The sequence below is a fragment of the Solanum verrucosum genome, unplaced genomic scaffold (assembly GCF_900185275.1).
Source record: "Solanum verrucosum unplaced genomic scaffold, falcon-dt-bn FXZP01000128.1, whole genome shotgun sequence".
Taxonomy (NCBI): Eukaryota; Viridiplantae; Streptophyta; class Magnoliopsida; order Solanales; family Solanaceae; genus Solanum; species Solanum verrucosum.
Window position 1 is genome coordinate 3,056,725 of NW_026020327.1, and position 14,290 is coordinate 3,071,014.

The 14,290-nt window shown below is 33.4% G+C and overlaps 2 protein-coding genes and 1 non-coding gene across 3 annotated transcripts; 1 reads left to right on the top strand and 2 right to left on the bottom strand.

The window, feature by feature from the left end:
- Window positions 1-560: 560 nt before the first annotated feature.
- LOC125835904 (mitochondrial arginine transporter BAC2) lies at window positions 561-7,012 on the top strand. The gene is made up of 7 exons (XM_049515006.1): window positions 561-588; window positions 2,937-3,131; window positions 3,248-3,323; window positions 3,578-3,673; window positions 4,407-4,923; window positions 5,801-5,936; window positions 6,563-7,012. The coding sequence occupies exons 2-7, from the start codon at window positions 3,015-3,017 to the stop codon at window positions 6,755-6,757; spliced, it is 1,137 nt and encodes a 378-aa protein (XP_049370963.1). The 5' UTR covers window positions 561-588; window positions 2,937-3,014; the 3' UTR covers window positions 6,758-7,012.
- Window positions 7,013-7,426: 414 nt separating this feature from the next.
- LOC125835967 (U1 spliceosomal RNA) lies at window positions 7,427-7,587 on the bottom strand. The gene has a single exon (XR_007443435.1). It is a non-coding gene; the product is annotated as a U1 spliceosomal RNA (small nuclear RNA).
- Window positions 7,588-9,825: 2,238 nt separating this feature from the next.
- LOC125835905 (uncharacterized) lies at window positions 9,826-10,832 on the bottom strand. The gene has a single exon (XM_049515007.1). The coding sequence runs from the start codon at window positions 10,748-10,750 to the stop codon at window positions 10,013-10,015; it is 738 nt and encodes a 245-aa protein (XP_049370964.1). The 5' UTR covers window positions 10,751-10,832; the 3' UTR covers window positions 9,826-10,012.
- Between the last annotated feature and the right edge of the window lie 3,458 nt (window positions 10,833-14,290).

Below are 14,290 nucleotides of genomic sequence, written 5' to 3' on the forward strand. Positions count from 1 at the left end.
ATTTTCTATGTCAATAGTGGAGAAATAAATTTAAATTTGATCTGTTTCACTTTATATCAATATTTTGATCTGTTTTATATTTATTTATTATATATATATTCACTTTAGTTATGTATCAAAGAAAAGATATACAACAAATATAAAGTAAATTTAGACATGGTATTTAATCCTATACATACCTTCATAGTTAACTAGTATGTAATTAAGTGAAGGATACTAAGGGAAATAAATGAAAATCAATTCAATGTGTATGTAGAAGTCTAATTATAAATTAGATGAAATTTAATAATTTTTGCTAAAAAGTATATTTATTTTAAAATTTTATCAAATATGTTTATGTATTTCTTTAGAATTCAATTATTAGCGATTGAAATAATCGTCCCTTTTAAAATTTGAAATTTATGGAGTTTAAATTCTTATAAAAAACATTTTTATTTGACAAACAATTTTACCTTTTTATCCCTCATATTTTTTTTCTAATTCCAACAATACCCTCAGAGGACAAAACCCCTAAATTTTTCCTCTCTTCCTTCGTCTTCCTTCTTCTCCATCTCTGCACCTCTCTCCGATTTCAGTGGCATTTCGACAGTAACGGTAAGCTCTTTCCCCATAATTTTGAAGCATTAGAACCTCACAATCTCTTAATTTCATACATTTTGCGATTTCAGTAGCAGTTGCATATTAGTACATTTTTGCTCATTTACTTATTTGCTTTTGTTTCTATGCTTTCAATCTCCATATGGACAAATGTCTCGCATTTTTTTTGTTTTTTTGGAATGAGTCGTTGTTTTGAATGAATTGTTGCATAAAAATCAGATGTTCACAGATACTTTCACGGCTGTGTTGTTTTTCTGCTGCTGCTTGTTAGAAGGAAGGTGTGTTTGAGCATTCACCTTATACATATTTGATTGCTTAGCTCACCTAGAGCTAAAGCTGATAAGGTCTAGAACTTTTTTTTTGATCACCATGGTGTTCGATCCAGTTTTCACGCACCTTGACTAATTCTACTGGATACCTTTCACCTCCCACCAGCAATAGTTACCAGATAACTCTGTCCACCAAGACTAGGACAGATAGGAAGAATCACCTAGTGTTTTTTGTCTCCACTGAGGTCTAGAACATCTTTTCTACTAATGTTGTTAGATTCCAAGATATTTTTTGGTGATTTTAAAATCTGGTAATATGTGTTATGTTTCTTTTGGTCTCACAATAATCAGACTATGTTTCCAACACATTATACATTGGTTTCAGTCCTTTTCCTCAGTTGCTGCAAAATAGTTTCATTTTGTTATCTAACTCGATGTATCCTGTTCCCTGATAGGATTAGCTTTACTGATCACACATAGTTGAGTGTAGTAATTTTGGTCATAATGATTTAAGGAAAAGTAAACAGCAGCAGAATTATGATTAAACTGCAGGTTTTATGATTTTCATGATATGAGTAGAACTGAATCGATTACTGGTTGTTCCCTTGTAGTTAAAGAGTAAATCTAGATCCAAGGAAGGTTATTCTGGGCTAGCTTCTTTGTTGAATCCTGTATCTTTGGGTTTTGCTTGTGCCAACATCTACTCCTTAAAATAATCACAATATTCTTGTTCCGGTTTCCCACAAAGTTCCTCTAAAAAATTAACCACTGTTAACGTTCAACAACTTAATTGTGGTGTGTACGACTAATTATTTCTAATCAGTTCTATGCCCTACCCCAAAAAATTCTGTATATTTGTAATGTGCGGAGGAGAAAAATCACAGTGACTGATTCACTAGATGGAAAAAGTTGGTCTAGTGGTCTTTCCTCTGTGAATATCCTTCTTTTTTTCAACTTTTTTCAGTGCCAAACAAATATGTCAGAGGAAGTGATGCACTAACAGGAAAGAAAATAATCACTTACTGTCATGTAAAACCATTTAAACTTATGCCAGGGTGGCAGATTCTTTGTTAGCTAGTGCAACTTCCCAAAACAGTGACACCACAAACATGGGATTTAAATTGTTAGTGTTATGTAGTATATTATGTGAGTGCTAATTTGAGAAGTTGATTTATAAGAAAATACCATTACCAGTTCAAATTAGTTATACAAGTTTATCTACTTCTATCAAATGCAAATTGTATGGTTGATACTTACTGTGAGTTTTCTCTTATTTCCTTTCAACTTTTTACCAAATGAAATTGGATCAAGTGTCTCTTGGTACTTACTAATTCTAGCATTATCATTGAACTTTGATAAGCTGACTATGAGCACTTAGCACTTAAACACTGCTTAAATTCAGCCAATTCAAATGGGCTCTAGGCCTTTTAATGAACACGACACAAGGGGAATTATAGAAAAAGATGAGAGTACTTTATAGTCTAAAAAACCTGCAATCTTTTTCAACTGCCACATCTGTCCTCTGTACTAACCAGCTGTTACCAGGCTATCTTAGATAGTTAGCATGTTTTGGTGCTTTAGGCCTTGGTACATCTTGAATGGCAAACTGAAAATGCTGATTTAATTCCAAATTGTCCTCATTATGTTCAACCAATCCCATTTCTGTCCTGTAATTAAACTCATTTATATCGCTGCAAACCTTTTGGTTTTCCCAATGGATTAATTATCTCTTTGTTTTTACATCTGTGAGTTTTCTTGCTTTATCTTTTTGACCTGACGAGGACCCCAACCATCTTCTTGACCCGACTGTGGCTTCTATAGAAGTAGCAATACACAACTATTAATGTTCAAAATGATATATCAAGGATCAAAATAAACTTACCCCTGCACTCTAAGAACTATATAAGCCCTTTTTCTCAAAAAGAAAAAGAAAAGAGAAGAACATTTATGTGATCTTAGAAAGGAGAAGAAAAAAGAAAAAGAAAATTCTCTTTCCCTTTCTCTAAAAAAATTAGGATGTTAGAGCATATGAAGTACTAACACTTTGTGTTGATCTAATGAGAATTGCAGGGAATTGTGAATCTCTGAATATATTGATTGTGACTTAAGGAGAGGAACAATAGCAACACAGTCACGTTAATCTATCAAATGAACGAACTTTTGAAGAATCCAATATTTGCAACGCATGCAGTTGTTGCTGCAGGATCTGCTACATTAGCCACTGCTATCAGTTACCCTCTAGATAGCCTTAAGGTCCTTGTACAGGTGCGGAAATTGCTGATAACCATGAACATTCACTTAAATGTATTATCTTACACTGAGGGCAGCATCTTTAATGTCTTCTTGTGCTGTGGTTGTATGTTCTGTGGAATGGAATGCAGGTGGGATCAGGTAGCAGTAAACAACTCACTGGTGCTGATGTCCTCAATAGGGTTAGAACTTTGTCAGGAAGTTCAGGTGACTCGATCAGCTATTTTTGTTTTATGGTAACTAAAAGTGATGCTACTCTGCTCTCTCATTTTGCCTCGTGATAAAAATTATTCGGATGATGTGTCAATTTTTTATTAATGCTTTTATGAGAAAATACATGCATTATAGGTCTAGTAAAAGGCTGATGAAACAACTTCATAAATTTCTCGTATAGACTGCTGTTTATATGGTCATCTTTCTTAAATGTTAATGTTCTTTTTATCATTTTATGAACATTGAAGGATTGTATAGTGGTGTGGGGTGGCTGACACTTGGAAGATCATTGGGTTTGGGAGCTCGCTTTGGCGTTTATGAAATAATAACAGCTTTTTACAAAGGTATGATTTCTTCAGTCTAACTGTTTTTTAACCTTTTTGCCAGTTTCCTGACCAGAAAATCCAAACCTAGACCAAACAGGATTTGCATGATTATGTTGGTTTAGACTTTAGATGCTTGTCTTGTAAACGGAAATTCCGGAGCATTCACTCCGTTAAAGACAACATATGTGAAAGGATCACCTGAAATAAGAGATACAATATTTTAAGAAAGGTCAATAGTTCTCCATTTTGAAGCCACTTTACCATATTTCAATACAAAGGGTTTTAATAAATTCCCAACCTCAGTTCGTGTTGGACCATATCTTGAACTGTTTCTGATAGCTTCTCTATGTCAACAGACAAGAGTAAGAAAAACCATTGTTTTTGGAGTTAAACCATTATTTTCTCAACTGTACGATTAGGATTCTGAAATTTAGAGCCTTTTCTATCAATAAGATATTCACATATTTTTGTGTATATATGTTGTGTTATAGTTATAAAAAAGAGTTGAACAATATGCCAAATTGAATGAAGAATCGGTCAATTTGGCCATCCATAACTGAACAAGATCAACTGGGACGAAAGAAGAATGTCTTATTCAATGAAACTAGTAATAGCAGTGGAAAGAAGGGGATATTGGAATCATGCACTACCATATTATACAAATGAATTGAATATTTTTTTAGTACACTTGCTTCATTTCTCATTATTAGAGGTTTGGGTGGTAACATATTGTGTTTGTATCTGTAATCAGATGGTCGAGAAGACAAGTATGTCTATGCCTCTGAGGCTCTGTTGGCAGGAATTGCTTCTGGAGCAGTGGAATCACTTGTAAGTTCTCCATTTGAACTTATTAAACTCCGTGCTCAGGTTACTTCTGCCTCCCGAATTCCCAGCTCCACATCAGTTGTCGAAAAGGCCGTCGTTTCACCTTTAATGGCAAAGTTGCTACCGGGATATTCCCAGGACATTAGGGTATTGAACAACACAGTTGGTCTTTTGACCACCCTGCCCACCAAGCATCCCAATTTGGTTACTGCCCTGAAAGATTATCCATGGATGATGACAGGGTCTGGCAGACCCCCATCTGTCTCTGATGTTAAGAGGCCATTAGAGATCATAGCTTTGGAAGGATGGGGTGCTTTCTGGAGAGGTATGAGAGCTGGACTTGCTCGAGATTGTGTGTTTGGTGGTATATTCTTTTCAACGTGGCAAATCTTACATCAAGCAATGCTTGAATGGAAAGCAGTTGGGATGAATCCCCCACCTAGGTATGCTTCAATTCTTATGTTAACTTGTTTAAAATGTTTGTTCTAGTCTTGGTTTTCAATTCTAGCGTTTGGATGTTTTCTCGACATGTTCCTTGGAGAAGCATTTCAAAATATTTCTAAAAATAAGTTATTTGGAAAAGAGTTCATGTTTGGATGACTATATTTTCCTAGAAATGGTTTGGATGAGATGTTGTGACCTATTACTTTATGAAAGTCTCAATCAAACCTCACATTAAGAAATCTACCCCCATATTATAACTTTTGGAGAATATCCTTAAATCAACGTGCATTAGACTAACAAGGTTTTTGCACCATATTAAAAATAAGTCAAAAGTTTTTTTTTAAAAGTTTATTATGTTGAAAGGCTACCCCCATACCTCTTGTTTTTGGGGATAACAGTAGTTTCTGGGTCAGCTTGTGTGTACCTCAATTATTCTACCAGGTGCTAACTGAAACTAGATAACTCTGCCCAGCAACACTTAGACAGGAAGAGAAGCACTTCACTTTCTTTTTTTTGCCTTTATTGAAATTTGAATAATGTTTTTTCTGTCCTTTTTTTTTGAAGAAGAAGAAGAGGTTTTTTCTGAATTTTCATGGTATTAGACCTCTTTATCGACTCTGATAAGATATTTTGGGTTTATGTCAGACATGAAATGGTGAATAAAGAATGTAACAATTATCTTTCAGGCTTGCTACTTTAACTTAATTGGATTAGCATTCTGTTGTTTTCAACTTGAGTTATGCTTGACAAATGGGTTCTCCCCTAGAATAAAATTTCTATATACCAAGTGTATTTTGTCACTTCATAGATAGACACATGCCCTACTCAGTTTGAAATAACTTTATCCTTCTTAACCATTACCTTGTTATCATTCAGATTTGATGAAGAAGTTGGTCCATTGTCTCCTTTAGCTGTTAGTCTTGCAGCTGGATTCTCTGGTTCACTTGCTGCTGCTGCTTCTCATTGTTTTGATACTGCCAAATCTCGTTCACAATGCATTGTGCTGCCCAAGGTATGTTGTCTTACCAGGGATTCAAATCTGTACTTCATTCCCTGTTTGATGTTTTTCTACATGAATATCCACCGAGATACCTTAATGCTCAAAGAAACCTTTGGTGGTCAATTCATGTAGTGAAACTGTGAAATATGGTACAAGTATTTGGGAGCTTTATTAGTTACAGTTACAACACGTATTTGTTAAGCTCATAAAATCTGTGAGTATTGGACTTATCGACCTTTGTTGGAACTGATCAATGGGGGGCACAATGTCAACAGTCGATCAATCAATTAACACCTCAATCCCAAACTACTTAAGGTTTGCTATATGAATCCCTTTTACCTGTTTCAGTCTTCTGAAGCCTGAAGTATCTGTATTTAGTGGGTGTATAGCTTTTCTCAAGTGCTGCTGGTCTGACAGGATCTGTGCATGCATTCATTAGTTGATGTCAAACGTTTTTGTTTATAAGTGAATGCTTCAACGACTTTTGACCTGTTGTCCTCAGATTTTCTCAACATCTTAGATGTATAAAAAATGGGATTCTTGGTTGTTATTGTAATACTACGTAGAAACATTTGTGGTATTCTCTTTTCCATGGGCCTTATGGATTATCCTCTTTCCTTAATACTCTTTATGTGCAGTTTGTATCCATGGAGAGGAGGTTTCTCAAATTTCAACTGCCCGGGAAGAGATTTGAGAGATGGACCGGGATCCATCCTGCAGATAGGAATGTCTTATATCGTGGCTTGGGATTGCGGATGGCACGGAGTGGAATTGCATCCTTTGTGGTTGTAGGTGGTTATCTTTTTGCAATTGACAGACTGCTCCCTAAGTGAAGGTAACAAGACCGCGGAGGCATTGAGGAACTAAGAAAATCGAAATACGATTAGAAAGAAACATTTTTTTTTCTCTAGAACAAGCTTGGAGACGACTATCACACATTAATGTTGGTTAAATGTTTGGCTTCGTCTTTGGCAGTCACTATTTAGATATTTTGTAGTTTGTACAATTTGGCTGTTAAAGATATGAATAACTAGTGATAAACCGAAGCGTTGCTTCTCATATGATTTCAACAATGTAGACGATTTATAGCAACATTTTGTAGTTTTACGATAGTGTTGGCTCAGATACTTTGAATTTTGATCTAGGGATTAGGGTGTGCATCAGTTCGGTTATATGTATTATCGATTTTTAGTTTTGATCCTTAACGGTTCGGTTTATCCAATAAGAAAATAAAAATAAAATATTTGTACTTCTCCAAAAATTTGACTCGATAAGACAAATGTAACTTTTACAAATGATCATTAAATTGAAACAATACAACTGTAACACAAAGAAATTAAGATAAATACTGTAAGCGTAATTAGTGCTACTCAAAAGCTACATTCGACTGAACGAAGTATTTTCAGAACATATATTTTCTCTTTGAAGCCAAGACTAGGATAGAAAATTGTGTGGCCAGAGTTACATTAGTGCACAAGAAAACTTCTTGGATTTAGATTTGGGCAGGGGCCGCGCGAACGCAGGCCCCCACAGCAACAAATTATGACGTAGGCTCGACCACTTGGGCCGACCTTAGGCAGGCACCCCTCCAAAGTGCAATGGAGGTCACAAGCCTAGGCCATGGGTCTTATTGATCGCCCATTGACCCCGTCCAGGTAAGTATGTTGCCCAGTTTGCTCAGCCCATTATTAATACTACTGTTTTTGCTCCAATTTTCTCTTAGATGCCAATGTGGGAGAATTATTCAGAAACAGCAGCTATCTGGACAACTGTTGAATACAAATTTATCCCTATGCCTTAGCTCAAACATACATCCAGAAACTCGAAATAAACATCTATATGAACTGCAGTAATAATCAAAACTTTTTAAAAAACTAAGGGAGAAAAGAACTTTAGGAACAAGTTGGAATAGGGCCACCAGCATCAGCATGCTCTTGAGCAAACCATAATTCATAATGAGTTTCTATTCAATTAGGTTATTCCCACACCAAACAAAATGAAACTTACGATATCAAGAAATTGAATGGAAATTGCCTTTGTTGTCAACTACCTAAGTTGTTTCAAAAGTACTTACACTTGCACGGTTTGGACTGCAATGTCATGCATTGTAGATTTGTACGAGATATATGTGTTGTAATTTCATGGCACAATTTCAACTTATTAGGACACGGTCTTAAACAGGAAGATACAGGATATAGAAGGTTAGTAGGTATGGTCACCCATTATGTGGGAGAGGTAGGGACTAGCCTCATATTCTCGTCTTTCATTAGTAATAGTACTTGGTAATCACATAGTTTCTTTTTTTGCTCTGTAGCTTAATAATTTGATGTCATTTTTTTTTCTTCCTGCAACCTTTCTCCCGAATAACTTCACTTTTTGAGTCGAGGGTCTATCGAAAACAACCTTTCAACCCCACAAAGGTAAGGGTAAAGTTTGTGTCCATCTTATCCTCCCCAAACCCCACTCCACTTGTGACACTAGTGGGATTACACTGGGTATGTTGTTGTTATATGTGCTGTAATTTACATATATGATTCACATAGTTATATGTGAAATATATGTGTTAGGAATTAGGATGTATGGACTCATGTTCCTGTTGTTATTACGGAATTATGTTCAGGAAATAACTACCAGAGCATTTCAACAGTTCTTCCCGCAATCAATCTGGCATATGAAGATGCCACAAAATTCATTATAACAGGAGAACAGGGAGTCGCGTATAGACAACAAACAAGCTTAAAGGACATTGAGGAAAGTTTCTGATGCACAGGCAACAAGATGAATAAGAACAATGACAGAATGAACACCAAAGACATTACTCCATAACAGCACAATCTGCTTGAACCACATACAATCTCCAGTCTCTTGGTACTGATGCTTTTGCTTAAACTTAAACTATTCTTGTAGGCTGTAGCAAATAAAGGAAAAAATATCGGCAGAAAGAGAGTCTGAAAGGTGAAATCAATGATAACTCCTTTCAGCAAATTAAGCTCAAAACAAAACAAAAGGTCAGCAGATGATTGTCTGTATAGATTCCCATGATAAACAGTTAACAAATTAACACCATCATTAACAACAAGTATGTCTTCAATCCCTAAAATCTCTTACCATGAAACTATCTGAATATTTGGACTTAGCACTTGAAGAAGAACTTGCTAGTAGTTATTAAAACAAAGTAATAGGTGGGTTCTGAGGTAAGAAATATAAGCTTCAACGCAAAATAACCGAGTCAAGAAGTTGTAGATCATAAAGTTTAAGAGTACATGCGGCTGCCCCATGCCCCCACCCAAAAATGAAATGCCTCTGTTGCCTCAAGAAACTTATCATTGGCAGCCAAATCAAATAACTTCACATTTTCTCTAGATTGTTGGAACAGCCTACCATCATTAGCATGTTCCAACTTACTCTACCATCACTACTTGCCATTAAACTTCTATGGTATATGCATAAAGAGGTGAATGTGCATGAACTTAAAACACCCTATACAGTTGTTTATGCAGATAAGAAGGCACATTAACAGATGATGCATAAGAATTCAATCAACAGCCACCGCCATCGCACATACCATCGATGTAGTTATTGTAATTTCACTTATTCTTGCTTACACACGAATAAATCAGACCTTCGGTAATCTTAATAGCTTCCAACCAAAGTGGAGTACAACATCTAGAACATATCAACAACAATGTTTAAGGTAATTTCTAGTCTCGGGCAAAAAAAGGAAGGAAAATTCTACTAGCAAAATTGAAGAAACTTCACAAAAAGTTCTGGATATCATAGACAAAAAGCAATTAAAAAAAATAGCTCCTTTCAGACCTAGTAATAACGAACTCCGTATACATAAGTACATCTCAATTTAACATTTGAAATCTCAAGAAATTTGAAAGCTTGCCAAAATAGGAAGAAACTAAACCACAACTCTCCTCCAACTATAACAAATTGTGAATTTAAAACTACATAATTCAGTTCTTTATATTCATCTATAGCAAATAGAACTAACAAACTCTAACCTCACAAGTTAAAGACTCCAAGGTATTAAAAAAATTGATCAAGCTATAAACTGCAATATACTAACACATTAATCTGATTCAAAATATCACTAGCAAAGAGAAAAGCATGTAAATTAAGAAACAAGCATACGCGATCAGCCCACGATGTTCATCCCCACAAGATGCAAGTTCAACCACAAGCCTAGTGCAAACCCGCGTGGACCATAACACAAAAACTCCGGTCACCACCTTGATCACCAATCCACCGGGCAAAAACAATGAGATCGCCGATAAAATCACTATAGGCAACATACAATATCCGATCAGGCTGACACACCTGTACAAGTCCAAATTCCCATTTCTGCCGGCGAGCATATTGAACACTACATAGAGAAACAACGAAGCCATGATTACCCATCCCAATATGATTCCAAAATGAAGCTTTCCAGCAAGTAATTGGAAAAGTCCGAACGCCATAAGGAATATGAACGGTCCAGAGAGATCAGCATCTTCATGAAGATCTGCTTTTACCCGAAATGGATTCATAATCGATATAGTCTTTTGGTAAATTTGCTTTGTGTTAATCCCAAGCTCCTCCAGCAACGGCGGCTCGTCTTCAAAACCCGTCGATCCTCCGCCGCCGATGGTGGTGGATGCGAATTGTGGAGTGGAAAATGAAGTGGAAGCAGCAGCAGACCCTATATCAAAGGACATGAAAGGTATCCCAGGGTTCGATGACTTCGGTGGCTGAAACGGCGCCGTTGGAAGCCGACGTTGTGGACCGGGGTTTCCACCTGACGGAAAAACTACCGGCGGGACGTTAAATTCCTTCGCCATTGATCGGAGATCAAATTAAGTGAATAATTTGAATTATTTTTGTTCCAATAGTAATTGGAGATCTAGAGAAAACTTGAAGCTTTGAGGCTAAGGCAATCAAATGCAATGAAAATAAATTAAAGGGAAAATTTATGAATCATATGAAAATAAAATATTTTTAATGAGTTTCTAGCCAAAAAAATAAATAATCATAAATATTCTTTTTGCCTCAAATTGGTTGTCACATTAGTTAATTGAAAGTTAAAGGATATATTTTAACATATATATTTTATGTAATTTATAATTTTCTATAGATTTTGAATCTAAATTTAATTATAAAATATTGAGTTGATTTGATTGAGTTAAATTTTAAAAGTTAATCAAATTAGTTTCTAAAAATATAAAGGGATAAGAATCTGAAAAATTCCCCAACTATGGTCGAATTTGCTGTTGCGATACTAAACTTTCATGAGGACCTATTACCTCCTTAGACTATTTAATACCGTATTTTAAACGTATATATTTGCCCACGTGGACATAAAAAATAATGAAAAATTATAAATAGTAATATGTCCACGTGGGCACATATAAACCTTTTAAATACACTATTAAATAATTTAGATAGTAAAAAATACGGTATTAAATAGTCTAGGGAGGTAATAAGTCCTTATGAAAGTTTAGTATCGCAATAGCAAATTCGACCAAAGTTAGGGTATTTTTCAGATCCTTATCCCAAATATAAAATATGAGAATTGATTTGAAAGGGTAGAATAATTATAATTGATGTACAAGAAACAATCAATAGTAACAAAAATGGAAGAACAATAGTACTACTATTAATATAAAAGAGTGAGCTATTTTTCATAGTTCCTATCTAATATCATGTATTCGGTAGATTACAGATGCAATATGCTTTGTCTAATTACATTTTCTTGATATTTTTTCAATCTACCTTCACCTCTTATGAAATTATCTATAATCAACCTCTCACATCTTCGCGCTAGAATATTTTCTTATCGCCTCTTCACATACTCAAATCATCTCAACATCACTTTCCACGTTTTGTCCTTCATCAAAATTCAAGATCACTCTCACTTTATTTCAGACATTTGATTTCTAATTCTATCTCTACAAATAAACTCACACGTAACATATTTATCACAATCACAAACACAAACATTAGGATTAGTTAAGATGGTTAGAATATGCTATTCAGTATTAACCATGTGGTTTAGCTAGTATTACATTTATTTTTTTTATCAAACAATTGTTTATTGATTTATCAATTCTATATAGTCTCATGATTAACAATATGATATTTCATTGCCAACATAAATACTATTACTTACTTTGGATGATTGTTACAATTATTTTGTAATATACTCCATTTATTTAACAATAATAGTCCATTATTAATTTGACATACCTCTTAAGAAATAATAAATAATAGGGGTAATATTACTATATTATCTTTTGACTTTATTAAATTTAATGTTTTAAAAAATGTGTTAGATCATAGATGATAAATAGTAGTATTTAATAGCAAGGGTAAAATAAACACAAAAGATAAATTATCTTTAAATTTTCTAAATCAAACAAATATTATTGGACAACTATTATTAATATAGTAGACAACTATTATTAGACGAAGAGAGTATTGTATTAGATCATATTGTATTATTTACACATATAATTTGTATATATTATATTATTTCTCACCATTACATAATATCATTACATCAATACTTTAAAGATAACCTTCAAGAAACCTAGGATAAATAATAAACAAAGATAAAATGAGAAGAAAAGAAAATAGGTTAACAATACGATCACACAAAATTAATCATACATATATAAGAGAACCCTAGGCCCGCCTACGTGGAGCCACTACAAACCAGGAGTCTTTTTTTAATTTATATATTTACAAAATAGCCTTCCCCTTTCATGAAAAGTTGTGACTTTTATGAAAATTTGTGACTTTAATGAAGAGTTGCAACTTTTATGAAAAGTTGTAATTTCTATGAAGAGATGCGACTTTTATGAAAAATTGTGTCTTTTATGAAAGGTTATGACCTTTCTGAAGGATTGTAACTTTTCTAAAGAGTTGTGACATTTTCGATAAGGCACAATAAACATTTGTACACACTACATTTTGTTGTCTAGCTATAAATAGAGAAATTTGCTCTCATTTTATTTTAAAACAACGAAAATTCTGAACTTCTTCTTCTTCTGCACAATTAAATATTCGTGTACAATTTTTTCCTTTTTGTTTCATCCTATTGTTATAGATCCTGGTATGTTTTTTTACTGTCATTAATTTATGCTTATGTTATTAATTGCTGTTTTTTGAGTACATGTTTTAAGCTTTGTTGTTTATGTTTTTGGAAAATTATTGTTATAAGTATTTGTTGGTACAAATTAAACAACACACGTTAATTGAGTATTCACGCAAGTTTTTTCTACTGAAATTGTTGAAGGTACAATAAAAAAATTCCTTAAAGATCTATACTATTATCTCTTGAAGACATAATTCAACTTTGGTATGCCATTGTAAGGATCGAAAGACCTTAAAAACTTTATCGCACCTTGATGTGCGAAGTGAATCAGGAAAAGAAGACAAAAATTAATTTTTCATATTCAATATGAAGTATGGACAGATTCTCAAATTTACTGCAAGTTGTAAAAACTTTCTTGGAGTAATAGATGTGTTTCTCGACATTCTGATTGAAATAGAGGCGTAGTTTCAAATTGAACTTCATCACTCTGGTATGTTGATTTTTTAAAAACACCCAAAGAAACTGAATAATTTGTGTAATTTTTTTCCCTTTCAAGTATATATAATAAGTTAAATTGTTGTCCAATATGATACATTCTCCCTTTAATATTTCATTTTAATAATTACTTATGATACATTTAAATGAAGAACTTTAAAATGATATATGTAACGCAAAAGGTAACGCTGAACTTTCGACACGTTAGAATTAGAATATTTGTTCATTTTTTTCATCCTTTTAAAATTTATTTATCCCTTCAACAACGATTATTTATTTATTAGAAAATTTAATATCTCCGATATGATTGATGTTCATTTGAATCCCCAAAAATATCAAGTAATAACACTTCCTGGGCAAAAAAATAAATTATAAAATCAAATTAAAGATGATTGATTGAAGAATATATGATAAAATATTATAATTATCATCCTCCTTTACATTATTAATGTTTGTTATACGTAATCTTGTACGTAAGATAATATAATATATTAGTTTTAATGACTAATAGGTTTTAAGTATTATTTTGCAAATTCAGTGATATTAAATTCCCGCGTAATTTTACTAGTAAATATATATAATAAAACGAAATAAATTTAATTATCAATCAAAACAAACATTATATTAAATCTAACTAATACAATACCATTTATAACAACCATCCAAACAAGATGTAAGTCAAAAAAAAGAAATTTAAAAATATTTTATCAAGTTCTCTAATTATATTTTTAGTACTAATAAATAATAATTATCTTTTGAAGAAATAAATAAAATATAGTAATAGATTTTG

Bases quoted from the DNA above. Each gene is read 5' to 3' on its own strand.
- LOC125835904 (XM_049515006.1), top strand. From the start codon at position 3,015: ATGAACGAACTTTTGAAGAATCCAATATTTGCAACGCATGCAGTTGTT. The intron at 3,132-3,247 runs GTGCGGAAATTG...AATGGAATGCAG, and splicing joins GCCTTAAGGTCCTTGTACAG to GTGGGATCAGGTAGCAGTAA. The intron at 5,937-6,562 runs GTATGTTGTCTT...CTTTATGTGCAG, and splicing joins AATGCATTGTGCTGCCCAAG to TTTGTATCCATGGAGAGGAG.
- LOC125835905 (XM_049515007.1), bottom strand. From the start codon at position 10,750: ATGGCGAAGGAATTTAACGTCCCGCCGGTAGTTTTTCCGTCAGGTGGA.